At 38.9% G+C, this 16842-nt stretch overlaps 1 protein-coding gene across 2 annotated transcripts in view; it reads left to right on the top strand.

Annotated features, from left to right (window-relative positions):
* GABRB2 (gamma-aminobutyric acid type A receptor subunit beta2) overlaps positions 1-14523 on the top strand; it is a 245246-nt gene extending 230723 nt beyond the window's left edge. Inside the window, exons 10-11 of one of the 2 annotated variants that reach the window (XM_084637282.1) lie at positions 11225-11275; positions 13949-14523. In XM_084637282.1, coding sequence (XP_084493408.1) covers positions 11225-11275; positions 13949-14296 — 399 coding nt within the window. In that variant the 3' untranslated portion in view covers positions 14297-14523. The remainder of the gene's footprint in view (positions 1-11224; positions 11276-13948) is intronic. The other variant, XM_084637283.1, reaches the window with a different exon arrangement.
* The last annotated feature ends 2319 nt before the right edge of the window (positions 14524-16842 follow it).

Here is a 16842-nt window from a genome sequence, read left to right as displayed (position 1 = left end):
AAATAAGGTGGAAGCAGGTTTTACTTTAGATGAAGGGAGACTGTAGTGAGGAGGAATAGAGAATGGCAAGGGCATTTAATATCTGCTATATCACACATGCCCCTTTGCCCTGTGCTTTTGGGGGCATTGAGCACTAACAACACTCTAACTGCTAAATTTTCAACTACAACATTTTTTACTACTGTAGAAAGATGAGTGTGTTTTGTTTTTGTTTTGTTTACACTACTACTAAAACTGTATTGGGAGTTATTCTTGATGCTGAGCCTGAGGCTGCCCTCCTTGCTGAATCAGATTATGGGATCTGTCATAAAAATGGACAGTGACAATAAAAGCACCATAAACAGAAAAGCCCAGTATTGACCCCACATCTTTCATCCTAAATTTGCCATTCACACATCACAGAAGAACACTTGAAAACCAAATTTAAAAAAAAAGTAAAACCTCTGCCCCGTTCGCATTATTTAGAAGTTTGATCTGAATGCAATTTGAGAGAGTTCCAATCTTAGCTTGTGGCCTTTTATAGAAGTGATCAGAAGGTGACTTATCTCTACAATCCATAGTGATATTCCAACTGACATCAGAATAAAGGTCAAGTCAGACATGTGGGGTTTTCTGTCCGGGGCTGTGATCCTCCCAATGCCATCTTTAATTCATTTAAGAACAGTGTGCAGACACTCTACTTGTTTAAGGCACATCAGGCTACTTACATCATCTAAGAACCTGTCATTCAACACTGACCCTAAATTAAGAAACTAGCCCGGATAATTCTTATGCATTTCATATTTGTATTTCAGATTTTGTTACAGCAGACACAACTATGCCAAACAAAACGCTAATACAGTCAAGTGTAAGAACTTTTGGCATATCAAGCTTATTGCAAATAAAACATAGGGGGACCTTTGCCTAGTTACAATAGGGAAGGGACTGGAAACCACACTGCTAGATTCTGCCTGGTCCTACTAAAGACTTCAGCCTTGTGACCTTGAACAAGTCATTTGCACCTCTTTAAAATCAATATAGTAAACCTTCCTTTCAGGGTACTGTGCATAAGAATGTTGAGGTTATTGGCTGAAGCAAGGACCATTAATATTATCATCATAAAGATGTACAAGAATACCACATGCAAACTTATTATCCTCATGACTCAGTGATGTCTGAAACCTTTAGAAAATCTGATTTTTTGATAAATTTGTTTTGAGTATTTTTAAGGTTTTTATTATTATTTTAATTGAGAGAGAGAAATATATTTCAAGGAATCCAAAATTCAGGTCATGTGCATTAGGATAACTGGGATTTACCTATACGTAGTTTTGATGAGAGAGAGATTTGACATTTTTGAGTCCATCTTTTGCAAGTTTTCCCCACCAAATAACTATGTATTTTGAGTGTCTTGTGCTCTTGTAAAAGATACAAAAGCAGTTTAACACCTTGTCTATATTTTTGTAAGTTCTACTAGACAGAGGCAGTTAACTCCTCAACACTGTTTGAGAAACAAAATTGCTGTCTCGGATCTCAGTCCTGCGTTATTTCCCTTATTTTCAAAATAGTGGAAATGATTGCTACCTTGCCTTCAGGAGTGTTGTAAGCAAGACACAAGAAGTAATTCTTCCCCTCTACTCTGCACTGATTAAGCCTCAACTGGAGTCCTGTGTCCAGTTCTGGGCACCATGTTTCAGGAAACATGTGGACAATTTGGAGAAAGCCCAGCAAAGAGCAACAAAAATTATTAAAAGTCTAAAAAACATGACCTATGAGGAAAGATTTTTAAAAATGGGTTTGTTTAGTCTGGAGAAGAGAAGGCTGAGAGGGGACATGATGATAGTTCTTCTTCAAGTGATGGCTCATGTCCATTCAACTTAGGTGTGTGTGCTCGCCACATGCACCCGTGCCGGAAGTTTTTCCCTCAGCAGTATCCCTCCAGCTCCCTGGAGTGGCGTACACATGCTGCGGTATATAGGGCTCCCCGGTTCCCTCCACCATCAGTTCCTTCTTGCCACCAGTGACGGTGCTGGAACTGTTGCTGCTTCAGCTAGTGCTGTAGCTGCTCGTCTGTACAAGCTAGTTATCTCCTGTATTATATTGTATATAGTTTTCTTAGTGTTTATAAATCCTTTAGCTATAGTTAGAGACTTTGTAGGTCCCGAATGGGACTTTGCCTCAGGATGGGGCATGCCCCGATCCCCAGGCTTTCAGCCCTGTGATTGCTGCAAGAGGCCTATGCTCGTTAGTGATCCACACAGCAGTTGTTTGCATTGCTTGGGCAAAGGACATAGTAGTGAGAAGTGCAAAATTTGAAAGTCCTTCAAGCCAAGGACTAAGAAGGAGCACAATATTCATTTAAGAGCTCTCCTTATGGAGTCAGCACCAGAGCAATGCTCCAACTTGGCGCTGAGTACCGTGACTTCAATACGCAGTGCCCCACCAAGACCGCCCACCGGCCAGCACCAGTCCCCATCCATAGCTCTGATGAAGAAGCCCAAGAAAGCAGGACGAGGCCGGTCTCCAACGTCCCGCAAGGGAAAGGATAATACTGGGTCTGAACAAGGTCCCGTGCCGGGCAACTCTTCACCCATGCCTGGATCTCGGGCCCAAGCTCTGTTGGAGCGATGTAGCCCAACCCACACCTTGGATAGCGGCAGAGTCCTCCATCAGCTTCGGGTGCCGTCCACGCTGGAGGCCCTGCAGGCGGCGGAGGAGATCATGTCCCTCCCGGTGCCACCCATACCGGTTCCCGCAGTCACAGGGTAAATCCGCATTCAAACTGCTTCGGTCCCCACCTCAGCAACACCATTCCCCGTAACTGCCACACATCTGACTGCAATAGGCAGATGCAGCTCAGCCCCATTTGGTCCCTGACCTTGGGCATGGGCAGAGAGGCTTGAGGTGCAGCTAGCCAGTCACTGGGCACAGACCTTTGGAGGGACGCTCCCCCCAGCAGGAGTACCGGTCCTAGCACACAGTATCTCCGAGACCACAGTACCGCTCCAGGGACCTCTGAGGGGTACTATTTGGGATTCACCTAAGTTGAATGGATATGAGCAATCATTCGAAGAAGAACAAGAAGAAAAAACAGCTACATCTTGAAGAACACCAGTTACGGAAAAGGTGTTGCTCTTATTGCTCATGACCATTCCACAACCGCCCTCCTTCCCCATTGTTGGAGTTTCCAGCAAGAAGGAACTGAGTGGGGGGAGAACCGGCAGCGCCCCTTATACCACACCACTCTAGGGGGCGCCAGAGCCAGTCCTCTATGGATACTGCTGAGGGAAAAACTTCCGGCACCGGTGCATGTGGCGAGCACATACACCTAAGTTGAATGGACATGAACAACACATCTCGAAGAACTCCAGTTATGGAAAAGGTAACTCTTTTTTCAAGTACACAAAAGGTTACAAGGAGGAGGGAGAAAATTGTTCTCCTTAATAATGATAGGACAAGAAGCAATGGGCTTAAACTGGAGCCTGAGCAGTTTAGGTCGGACATTAGAAAAAACTTCCTACCTGTTAGGGTAGTTAAACACTAGAATAAATTGCCTGGGGCAGCTGTGGAATGTCCATCATTGGAGACTTTTTATGGGCAGGTTAGACAAACACCTGTCAGGGATGTTCTAGATAATATTTAGTCTTGCTGTGAGTGCAGGGAACTAGACTAGATGTTCTATCGAGGTCCCTTCCAGTCCTACAATTCTATGATTTTCAGTAGTGGAAAGTACTGATTCTCAGGAGGGCCTTAATATGCACTCACATTGCAATATTCCATGTTGACCTATTCTGCATGTGTATTATTATTATTTATTATTTGTATTATTGTAACATCTAGGTCTTCCAGTCAGGGCCAGATTTCCAGTTAGGCACAGTAGGCACGTGCCTAGGGGCGCCAGCATTCCAGAGGCACCTAAAAGTTAAAAGTGGGTTAAAGTTTTTTTTTTTTACAGAAAACATGAAAGTCAGCTGTAGGCCAGGGGGGCGCTGAAGATGTTGTTGTGCCTATGGGCACGTAAGCTGTAAATCCGGCGGACCCCGTTGTGCTAGGCACTGTACAAACACAGAACAAAAAGACAGTCCTTGCTCCAAAGTGGTATTATATTAAATGGGAGGGGGTAAAAAAACCAACCCTGTGCTATAAAGGTTAAATTCACCCAGAAGCTTAAAGTTGCCAGACATTCTTTTGGGAACTGCTGCACTTTTAATTGTTGGCTCACACAGAATTCTTTAAATGGACAGGAAAAAAAAATGGAAGCAGGTTCCCAAATAAGAGTCGCCAGGCTAGAGTGAGAGTAGGCTGAAAAGTTGGGTTTTTTAAACTCTTTATATTATTTCTCTTTTATTTCTTACTTCCCAGTTTTAAATATATTATCGTGAAATCAGTCTGAAACAGGACAAACAGCTACATTAATGCAGCATTAAGGTTACCTGTTATATTGAAACACAAAGGGCCAGATCATCCTCGGTCTCTCCTCAGTCCCCACCACCTGCCTTGAAAAGTCACTGGATGTGACTTTTTTTCACTGAAGTGGCTGAAATGTCCATAGGGATTTCTTCAAGGAGATTACCTTGCAACATGCAGTCAGAATGGAGGCAGAGGGAATGTGCTTTACCTTCCTCTCTCCCAGTAAATATGGCGGGGCCTACTCTCAAACCTGATGGGTCCAGAGTCCCTCCACATAAAGGCCCTCTACTCCCACGCTGGCTCTGATACCAAAATGGGCTTCAGTTCCCTAACTGCCAGAGACTTCACAGCCAAGGCTACCTTCAGTCTCCCCTGGGGGAAACTACAGAAAAGCTACTTTTCCAGGTAAAATTGTTTCAGACTCACCCTCTGACCACTCCCTCCTCCATTATCTCAGGTTCCTGCAGGGCTAGAAACAGAAAACATTACCTTTGGAAATGGGAGAATTTTCCTTGCTTCTTGCTACATAAAGTTCTGAGTTATCAGACAATAAAGGTGTAGAACTTTTAAACTAAAAAAAAAATACTTTAGGTCATTTTTAGAGGCAGCATGGCTCCCTCTGAGCCCTATAGACTGGGACTCATGGTAACTTAAGCACATGGCTTTACAACAAGAGGGCTACAAAAGAAAATTCCAAAAGCCAAACAATTTAAAAAACATTTGTAAAATAGGTTTTTGTACCATATCACATATGCCAAATATATAGTGTGGTGTGGCATAACAATTTTATCAGCACTCATTTGGGATGACCTGAATAACCCAGGTGTTTTCCAGATGCAAATTGAAAATATTGATACCCCTGTACATAATAATTGAGGGTGACAGTTGTCTAATAAACTGTTAGTCATTTTACACTTTTTTCCAAGACATAAAAATTTTGTTTGTTTTTCTGGGATTAAACCCAATATGTTCTTAAAATACCTGGAGTGAAGATGTTGCTATAGAATCCTATGTTACACGTGCTCTGTGTGTGTGCACGCATGCAAATGTTTTCAATACACTGTCATTTATAGATATACAATATATAAATGCACCTACACACAAGCTGGTAAATAAACAGAAGAAAATATCCACCAAAAAAAATTTTTCCCACCCTATTTTTTGTTGATAATTTGCATTTTCTGGAATTTGCAGAGTGGCTATATACATTAGTGTGTGTGTTATAACTAATCTGAACATAAAAAAAATTCAAATTTCCAACTGAAAATGGCAAAATGGGGCAAAACAGTGTGTTCCCTTTCTTTACCTACTTTAGAATGAGTGTATGTATAAATCTAAATATATAATGTACTTGGATATTTTTGACATCCATGCAGAATTTTACTTGGAAAAAAGCCTAAAATGCCTCTATTTCTTCTGCAACAGAAACCCTCATTCTGTTCTTGTCGTGCATATTTCCCCCAAACATGCCCTAAAACTAGAATATCAAGGTACAGGTAAGCCACACATTATGTTCTAATTCTAACAAAGTAAATGATAGAGGAGCTTTTCTAATTACTTTACAACAGAGCACTGCTAATTTTAATGATACCAAACGATCAGTGAAGCCCACAGCCAGTTTTTCTGACCTTGAAATTACTCCTTTATTCATTTTCTTTAATTTTTGTTTACAAAGACATTTCTAGCTCCTTTGTTGTGAAGATAACCTTCAAAAATATAAACATTTTCCTGTGGCTAGAAATTTGCAAATAATTCTCCATAATCATGAATGAAATTCTGGTCCTGCTGGAGTCGAGAGAAATTTCACCGCATTTCTTATTCATAGTATTTGCCACTGCTTCTTAAGGCCAGTGACACCTGTTCCTCCCTTAAGCTTTGAGTTGGGCGTCAAAGAATCATAATTCTGACACACTCCAAAATCCTGAAGTTTAACCTGCATCCAAGCAACTATGTCGTATGAAGATGAATGGAACATGCCATGCAATCTTCTCTCCAGTTTCTTATCTTCCAAGTTGTGATTAAACATCCCCCTGTGCCTGAGTGCTTGCCCCTTAAGGCTTCATATATTTGACTTGACTTCATGTTGGAAAAGTATTTTGTCTGCATTTTACAGCAGTTTGTTTTGAGAATGGGCTAGATATGCCAAAACTTATTAGCATTATGTTGACTGTCTAGCTTGTGTATCAAAAACAGAACTATTGCCAATTGATAGCGTAAGATCTTTGTGTCTATCTTTTCAAATTGCTACCACCAGTTGTGATAACAATCCAGTATTTCCAGCATATTTGGCTTTTCAGGAAACATTCAAAGAGCTGCAATAGAGGATTTCAGTTATAAATGTTTGGAGATAAGCCATTTGGCGCTCTTTCTGTAGTGGCTTTTGGTGCATGCTCCTCATGTTGAGGTACTTCATAAGCTTAATTAATAGTAGGATCCCACTCGTGTAGACCCTACTGAGAGGAAGTCTGTGAGAGTTTTGCCTTATGTACAAAAATCATTTCAATATGCAAGAAAAAAACAAATATCTTTAAGATACTGAAAACATACATGATACATTTTTGCACATGCTTCCTGTTCATCAGCTTATTTCTGTCTTAGTTAAGTCATAAGCCTCACAGCTAATCATCATCTGAAATGTTTCTCACTCCCTCCTCCCCAGGCTTATATTGTCAATTAGACTTCATTTTTTTTTAAAGGAAATAAATTTTTTGCTCTTAAATTATTGTCTAGGGTAATGTTGTATTCAATTAATCTGCCACTTAAAAATGAACTGCAAAGATTTCCCTCACAACAAAAGCATTTTTGTATGATCCTCCCAAAAGGTAGACCTATGTAAATGTGATTCGAATAAGATGTGTGATGATCTCCCAAAAAGAGTGAGAATGACCACACCGCACCTGAAGCGGAGGCAGGGAACATTGTCTGGGCTTGCTGAAGGAAGGCAGCGGCGCTTTTATGCGGCAGTAGGGAGGAGGTCAGAAACTGCTGCAAAAGGTGATCAGTGGTCAGATTTGTGGTGCTGACTCACTCCTCAGGAATCTGAGATCAGAAGGCCCTGGGTGTTGGAAGCCCTTTTTCCACACAGCAGGCAAGGTAGCAGCCGCCCTCCCTCCCCGAGAGATGGCTAATATCAGGTTGAGTTAGGATATAATGTGGGCATTGTGCTAGTCGCTCCTTTTTAGGGGGGCTGGGAAGGAAATTTTCCCTCACCGCCAGATCGGCTTCGGTGGAGTGAGGTTTTTCGCCTTCCCCACAGTGGGTGTCAGGAAGAAGAAAAGGTGGTAGGCTATATGTCACAACTTAATTTGTAAGTGTGGGGCAGATGTCCAGTGCAGGTACTCCATAGGGAAGGCATCCAGTGACTAGATGAATGGCCTAGTAAAGGACTTAAAATCCATTTTCTTCACTACGTCCTAAATTTCTCAACATTTTTATAGTTCTGCTAAAAATTTTCATTATTTTGAAATTTTAAAATTTTCAGTCAGCTCTACTCAAAAGCTTCCTTATATATTACTTCAGATAAAAGTTTGTTTCCTTCCCTCCCCCAGCACACAAAAAAGTGTCCCATTTAAAAAAAAATTTGATAGTTCAGACAGGTCCAATTTTAAACTTCAGAACCTTCAGATTAGTTTCCAATCGGGGAAAAAAAAATGTCTATGCTGTATGCACATTTGAGAAAATTTGGTTCACAGGTTTTTTTGTTTGCTTTAAGCTACAACCAATACAGCTTAGAATGAAATTTTTTTTCCACTTCAATTATGGTGGTTTGTGATGTCAAATTTTTACCGACATCCCATTTTCTCTGCACTCAGATTTCTTAAAGAGGTGGTGATTGCCCTTAAATACGATCAATGGAGTTCTAATAACATTTTTCAAATGCATAGTTTTTCTTTTTTTTTTTTTTTTAGGTTTCTAAATTGCAGTGTAGCTTAAACAATGTGTATTTGGTAATAATAGGTATTTAACTTGCCAAATATCATTACAGAGATTTTTAAAAAGGACTGTTTGGTGTGTGGGTGTGTGTGTGTGTAAGCTTATTCCTTTGAGATAGCTGAAATACATTCACTATTGTTTTCCTATATGTCCGTTCATTCCTGTCTTGTCTTACCTGCTTTGCCTTGTAAAATTCCTTCCTTCTCCCAATGAATCTTTCTTCCTTCACCTGAGGATTCATAATACCTAACAACTATTACACAGATTACTACTGTAGATTAAAGGGCGAAGGGTAATATTTTAAGCCCCGATTCAGGAAAGCACTTAAGTCTATGCTTAACTTTAATAATGTGCTTAAGACCCCTTAAAATTAAGCATCTGCTTCAGTGCTGTCCTGAATTGGGATGGTTTCCTGATTCAGAGATTTAGTTGCAGGTTACAGTCACCTAAAGCTGCTATATGGAAATGGAGATTGAACACACAATTTAAAGGTTTTGTTTATATGCCTAGTCCCTCCCATTCTGCTAGGGGATAAGGTAGGGCTAAACTTTCCCTGGCTAAAAGTAGGGAGGGAGAAATTGTATCTATATAGACTGCTCCTCATCCTTCTCTCCACTGGATGGTTCAGGTGCCTGTGTCTATTTACTCCTGGAAATAGGTAAGGATAACTGGTATTACAAAATGGCTGCTGTAAACTAGAGTCTAGGGACCAAGACTGGATATAAGGAGACCAAGAATCACATCTCTGGCCTTTTCCAACAGTGTCCTCCACATTGTAAGCCATGGAGCAAATTCAACTTCTGATTCAAAACCCTTTGAAATTAATGAGTCTTTCCATTGACTTCAGTGGGCTTTGGCTCAAACCCTGAAGGAACATAGTCAGGTCTGGAATGTAGATGTTGTGTGGAAATGTGAAATTATGGAGTTTGCTGAGTTTTCTTTTTTTAACCCCCATTGGTGAAATTAGGCCCCTGGGAATTTTGGTGCAAGTAATTAGAGATGCGTAAAGCTCAGCAGTCTTGGTTCACATGTTTTTTTCAGTTTATTTTCAAAGTTTCCTATCAGTGTGAGTTAAACCCCATTGATTTACTTTGAGTTTTAGGGTTTAGATAAACCCAAGAACCTGAAGGAAATCACTACTGACTCTGCAGAGTTTTGTTGAATTTCCATCTTGCCCTAAAATCTAACAAAATCACCTGAAATCATAACTCAGCCCATGTTTGCTCACATCTCACCTCAGGTTAACTGCAAAGTCTATGAACTTCTCACTTTTCAAGTTGTTACAAAATCTGAACCCAGGAGAGCTTTGCCTAGTGTCAGGTTTCTTTCTGAACAATTGCTATAGTTCTGAAAGTAAAGCTCGCTTTCTTCTATGGGGGCACAAACACCCATGTGCATATTTAGTGGCACAGGTCCATATTTGGAGATTTTGAAATATTTACATGCATTTTGAAGTGCATATACAGTTAGTTTTAGAAGCACATTTACCACTCCAGAACAACTACATATAGTTTGGCTGCCATTTGTAAACCATTAAATTTTTTTGAATATTTTCTAGAGTGAAATTAGAAAGACAAATAAACTTCTGAACAAATTAGGTAATTTTACTTTTCCTGTCCTGGCAGAGTGGACCAATTTGGCTTTGGCAAATTTGGCAGGGCATACCCTTACCTAATGAAATTGTACATAATTTCTATGCATTTCTCACCTATGTTCTTGTTTCACCCAGATTTCACTGAAATACCAGCCATCATATCTATCTTATACATTTCTTCTGTGCCACCCTGTCTTTAAAATGAACAATCCGTATCTGCAAGTATCTATACTATATAGATTAAACAAGAATTTTGTTTGAATACCAGAAAGTAAAGATGTCAATGATATTATGTGTTTTGAATGGCTAAGTTATCCATTACAGGGATAAATAAATGTTGAATACAGCAGGAGATAATACTCCAAAACCAAGTTACTGATTCCCTACCAGCATCTAGAGAGAAGAGTGATTGTTTGTTTGTGGAAGTGAATCCTCCTAAATTTATATACCCATGAGAATGAATGTAGAAGTTGTACATTTAAGATATTTTACATTGGATAATTAATAAGTGTAACAGGAATTCCTTTAGATAGCCATCATTTTGGAGTTTCTGTGTAGCAGGGAGAACATACAATGATAACATTTAAACACTCTCTTCTCTGTGTATTTCTTTTGTTTGGGAGGCCATCAGAAAAGATCAGTAACCTTCTTATAGGGCTCCAGGGTCATTTTTTCTCAGCTCGACCTAGACCTACTATGAATACCATTTATGCCATTTATTTTGCCATCCTCCTTATTAGACTGGTGATGAAAACTCCTGCATGTGTGCTGTGCTCTAGGCACCACTTTTCCACTTCTGAATTCACCTTTTATTTCCATAGTTTTTACTGCTACTTTTTTCATCATCTTCCCATCCTCCTTTCTTCCCTCCCTCCTCCCCTGGGAATTTCTCCGTTATGTTTGAACTCTGTTCACCATAAGGAGTCCTGTTGTATGGTTGAACAATCATTCAGCACCAAAAGATTTTTTTTAACCTTCTGCTACCACCTTTGAAACCACTTGTATGCCCACTTCCCCCAAAAATAATTTCTATGATTCTTTTCATATCATCATATCTTCCTGGGTCAGAATGACCAGTCAGAAAAAATGCATTTACGTCACTAATTTGTTACCTACAGTGGTAGGGCCAAGGCAGTAATAGCACCTCTAAAGCCAGAATATACTTATGCTGGCTGTTGGCTTAGAGGGCCCTGTACCTTTAATTAAAAATGCATATCCTATTAATACCCTATAGTGCATTAATTTTTACTGAAAGATAACAGCTACCTTATCTCTAAGGAAACTGGTCTTGATTTTATTAACTTACAGGACAGAAGAATAATTGGCACATATCATTGTCCAGAAATGTATTCAACAAAGGTATCTTTCATTGTTTTTTAAATGTTTTTATCCTTAGAGACTTAAAATTGAGGTCCTGACCATTTATGGTCATTAAAGATCCCATGGCACTTTTTGTAGGAGTAGGCACCGCAACCCCAAGCCTCCTGGCCAAATTTCAATTTGTGTAATTATGTTCTGCTTATTTGACCTTCCCACCACCACCCACCCACCCCATAGTTTCAATTGGCTACAGCATTCTTCATTTCCTGTATTAAAATAAAGTGTGTTGTTCTGCACTGATAGACAGTCACCACATTTCACCTGACAGGTGATTGCATTTCACTGGCTTGTGAAGTGATTCTTCTTTCTAAAGTTTGTAAAGCGCTTTGGGATCGTGCTGTGTACAGTAAACATGATTCATTATCATTCTATCTCAAACATCTATGTAGTAACAAATGTACCTGTACATTTTATTTAGGGCTGGGCGAACCTGGTAAATTCAAATGACATTCCTCACTCTAATCTCACAGTGAACCTTTTTTGAGGATCAAAAGTTAGGTTAATATTTTTTATTATTTTTCATTTTCACATCCCTCTGTGCTTCCTGGATTGGAAGTGAAAGATCTGAAATACCGGGAAAATTACTATTCTTGTGAGATGTTCAAAAAATGTTCCAGGTGTGGGAAGGTCAGATTAGTTCTGGATACTCATGCGAACTTTTGTGTGCTTATCTGAGCATTCAGCCATTTGGAGGTTCGCCCAACACTAATTTAATGTGTTCGGGGTTACTTCTGTTTTTCTTCAGAAAAGTTGTTGAGGTTTTGCAAAACCTCTTTTCCAGCTGTCATGGTAGACAAACGTGATATGTGCAGAAGAAGACACCTATCCCCAGAGACTAGTTTAGAATTTTAAATAAATAAAGGTTCTAAAACAAAATATATTCTTGCAACTACTTCCTTTCTGTTTAGTGATACTAAATGCAGCAGCTTGCTGTGCTGCCACATTTGCTAGCTGCAGGCTAACATTTCAGTGATCTTAATGACATATCAACAGCAGCCATACAAGACACAGTGCAAAAGAAATAAATAGTTAAGTGGAGAAAAGTTCTTAGCTGTTTACTGTAGCATGTCTAGTTCCAAGTCTATTTGACTATAATAAAACTTGTATTTGTATTTTCATACAAAGTATATTCTATAGTGTTCTCTAAAGAACACCTTGTGGGCTGATATCAGTGCAGCCAGAGGGTAGATAAACTGTTCAGATTCAGTTCAGTCTCAAAGAACTTCAGCTGTGGCCAAATTTGTTTAAACCAAAGTCATTCCTATGGTAGATTCTTATAAATGTACAGATGTCTAGCTTCCTTTTTAAGCCAAAGTAACCCAAGGCCTGACCTTTGTTAAACCTCTTGGGTGAAATCCTGGCCCTATTGGGGTGAATGACAAATCTCCCATTGACTTCAGTAGGGTCAGATTTTCACCCCTCATATCTGGATTAGACAATATGGAAAATGAAACTTTCAAAAGGGCTTGTAACTCGTCATTTTTCCTAATTAATTATCTAGTATTTGCTGTTAGTTAACCTCAGTATTTCCATAATTCAAAATATTTCTTGTGATAACTACATGGGGAATTGTAGGGAAAAGTACAAAGATTTAGGTAAGCGTATATATTTATTTTTTTTAAAAATGGAAAAGTTTTAAGGGCCGCTGTTGCATTCCAGATTTACACTAGAGTAGAATTTAGTCCCGTATCTTTGAATGCCCTGACTTTTGTGTATTCAGGCTTTTAATCATAACATTGCATTAATGCTTTTTTCACTGAATACTTTTTTCATTGAATTGCCTTGTTTGAGTTATTATTTTTTTTTAAAAAGTTAGTAACCACATATTGAAACAAATGTGCAATTAAATTTAATGTGATTACACTCTGAAATAAATGCATTTTTTTTCTTGCCTCTAAAATTCAGCCCTGTGCTGTTGCCAGTGCTCTGGTCTGATGAAATGACCCAGCATGCACTGTGCTTATGAAGATCATGAGCACTGGAGAGTGGAGACTGCCTATAGGTATAATATAGAGCATGTCCATATTTTCTCTCCCAGTCGCCAGTGGTTGTGTTAGAATTTCAAGATTTCTTATGTGATCTTCTTACAAAACTGCTGAGTATCTTGAGGGAGCAAATCATGTTTGCTTTATCCTCATGGGCATGCTCCAGCATTCATGTATAGCACCACTGAATTCACCTCTGTCGTGCACATTTGGAGGTTTTGTCAAAGCAGAGGCTGCATTTCATGTTAAAAGAAAAACCAAAACCAAAAAACTCCTAGCACTATATTAAACCCAGATATGTGTGCACAAGGGCAGTACCATACTTTTTCAAGATGCATGGAGGTTTGTGCTAGACATGTGAGATTAGGATGTGGCCACTGACGCTGGGTCATAACTGTGTATGGCCTCTGCTCTTAAAATCTGGGATCCAGCAAATATTATCTGTTCAGACATACAGGACAGGCCTTATTACTATTACCATTTACAAAGGAATGACAGTAAAAACTGTAATGGTTGTATTTAAAGGACAGGAGTAGAAGTTTTTTCGATAGATAGGAATCAAGTGGATTGGTATTGTTAGGTCCAACCTTTGTCAATGTGATCTCAGTTTACAACTGATTGGGCTTTTCGTTCCCCCATGCTAAAGCTGCCTTCTTATATCTTGCAGATGGATCCACATGAAAACATTTTGTTGAGCACACTTGAAATTAAAAATGAGATGGCTGCCTCCGAGGCTGTTATGGGGCTTGGGGACCCTAGAAGCACTATGCTGGCCTACGATACTTCAAGCATCCAGTACCGGAAAGCTGGCTTGCCCAGACACAGCTTTGGACGCAATGCCCTGGAGCGACATGTGGCACAAAAGAAAAGTAGGCTACGGAGACGTGCCTCTCAACTGAAAATTAACATCCCTGACTTGACTGATGTAAATGCCATAGATCGATGGTCACGCATATTCTTCCCTGTTGTTTTTTCCTTCTTCAATATTGTCTATTGGCTTTACTATGTGAACTAAAAAACAAAGCCACACAGAAAGCAAGAACTGGATTTCTCTCCAAATTGGTTGTACAGCCAAAAGTGGGACTTAGAAAAATTCTATTCAGGACAAAAGTTACTTTAAAACACCTTAGTTGCTGGCCCACTCTACGGTCTGTTTTATAATGTTTCAGTTGCTTCTGCTAAGTCATAAACACATTCTTAGTTACAGTAGAAACATGTTCCCCCTTTTAAAAATGTTGGTGTATATGAAGAGTGAAAGCAAAATTCCATTCAATCATTTTTTTTCAACACTCATATATATGAGTTTAAAAACTTAAACTATAAAAAAGGGAAATTTGGGAGACAGGTTTGAGTTTTAACAGCAGAATGTGTCATTTCTTTGAAATTGCACATCGAGTACATATGCATCTATACTTGATTAAAGAGTGTACTAAGATGCTATCATGCTTATGAAACATATACACTTATCTTCTAAATGTGTAAACTCAAACAAGTAGTGCCTATCATCTCACCTTCATGATGATGATGGTCAAAGATTTCTGAGCAGTAGTCAGGTAATTGCTAATTTTTATTGAAAGACTAAATCTTTGACTGATATTATGAGCGGGTTAGGAGTTTGCACAGAAACTTAAGCAAGTAATACTAGTTTTGTTTTGGATTTTAAAGAGTTGGCATAAGGTCATGGTTACAATTCATTGCACTTTTGATATGTGGGGGAATGTGGAAATCAGATTTAGAGATGGACCAACCTATCATGACCTAAATGGTGGACATGTTGATGTGCTCAGTTCCTGGGAGATGGAATCATTTGTTCAAAGTGCCAAATGTTGGTTGGCCAAATAGTAACTTTACAGACGGCTAATGGAAACCATTGGTGCCCTGCCCTTTTAGGATAGAAAAGGGGAGACAAGTGGCAACCATTCAAGAATGCAGCCCCAAAGAAAAGGAAGGCTAGAATCATATTGTACAAATGAATGTTGTCAGTCAATGTCCCTGTATGAGTCCAAAAGATTCATATGGAATTGAGTGGTTTTTTTCAGGTTTGTAGGCTTCCGTGCTTTACACCTGAGAATGCCTTTATATTCAGAATCTAACGTCCAATTTAAAAGTTATTGAGAGAGCAGACAGTTACAGGAATTAATATGTTAGCTGTTTGAAGAATTCAGATTTCAGAAAGTTTCCATTTTTGTAACTTCAATAGAAAATTTACAGATAGGATATTTTCTCCAGACCGTGCCATGCATTTGTTTGTTTGTTTGTTTGTTTAATTTAATTTAATTTAATAAGATATTATAAAGGGAACAATTTGGTAGGCATGCCTTTAACAGATTAACTAAGCTTTTCAGTGTTTCCTGCTTTAGAAGGTCTAATGGCTTCCTTTAAAAACTGGCAAAATTCAATTTTGCCTTAGAAAATGTGGGAGATTTTTATTTAAAAGAAAATAGTATCCTCTTGTTTTTCCTTCCATGTAATTTTTTTTTTATAGGAGAACTATTCCTAAAGGGTCAGGCAAGTTAGAAAATGTGCTCATTTAATGAAAAATAAAAATTGACAACTGTGGTAAGAAAAATCACCAACTTCTAATGACTTCTACAGAACTATTCACTCTGCTCTTCAACGAAAAATAGTTACGATAGCAGTAGACACATCCTGTTGTAACTATGCTACCTCTCAGCTATATACAGATTTCTTAAAGAACCACAAATTCCAGCATGCTCTGAATAGTAGTATTTCTGATATAGCAGAGGAAAATTTACAGCTATGTTTTCCATATTTAAGGATTCAATTGCCAGTCCTTTTAAGAATGATTCCTTAACATTTTTCATAAAAAGCAGATTTTTTTTCTCTCCTTTAAAAAAGTAGTAGTATCTCATGGAAATTTCTGTGGAGAAGGGTTAGGAGAGACAAATGATTATAGGAAAACTGCTTTGAGGATTAATAGGCCAAGTTTACACCATTATTTTTTACTTTTATTCCACATTACCATGGGTTTCTGCTTCAGAAAGAGAGAAAAAATAGCTTTGAATGTTATTGGGAAAGAACCTGAAAATTAGATGCACTGAGTACCCACAACTCTCTTTTTTAGTGGAATGGTGGGTACTCAGTACTGCCTCTTTGGTCAAACCTTGAACTGCATGTATATTCAAGCTTTTGACCATGTGATTAGCCTTTCCATGGCTAATCACACATGAGTTCTCAGTGCATTTCAGAAACCAGAACAATGTGCTTTTGTAGCTGCATTTGAAGTTTGAACTTCTATGAATCATGCATGCAAACTCATCCTAACTTCTCGGGAAAGGATCCACACCACAAATTGGTAACAGTCTTAGAAGTCTATTTTTATATATGGCACCCTTTGTGATAACCCAATGCTGTCTTATACTCACAGTTTTCATTCAATGCACTAAGAGCCTTTAACACTTGTGTTTCACAGAAGCATAGTTTAAATACAGGGAGCACAGTGTACACAAATGGTAGATATGCCTCAAATATAAAACCTAATAGAGAGTATGTTTACTCTCTGCACTGGTTTAGCAAGTCAGCTGTAGTCAAAACCATGGA

Source organism: Lepidochelys olivacea, assembly GCF_965140295.1.
Source record: "Lepidochelys olivacea isolate rLepOli2 genome assembly, chromosome: 8".
In the NCBI taxonomy this organism is placed as follows: Eukaryota; Metazoa; Chordata; order Testudines; family Cheloniidae; genus Lepidochelys; species Lepidochelys olivacea.
This window is presented reverse-complemented; position numbering and strand designations above follow the sequence as displayed.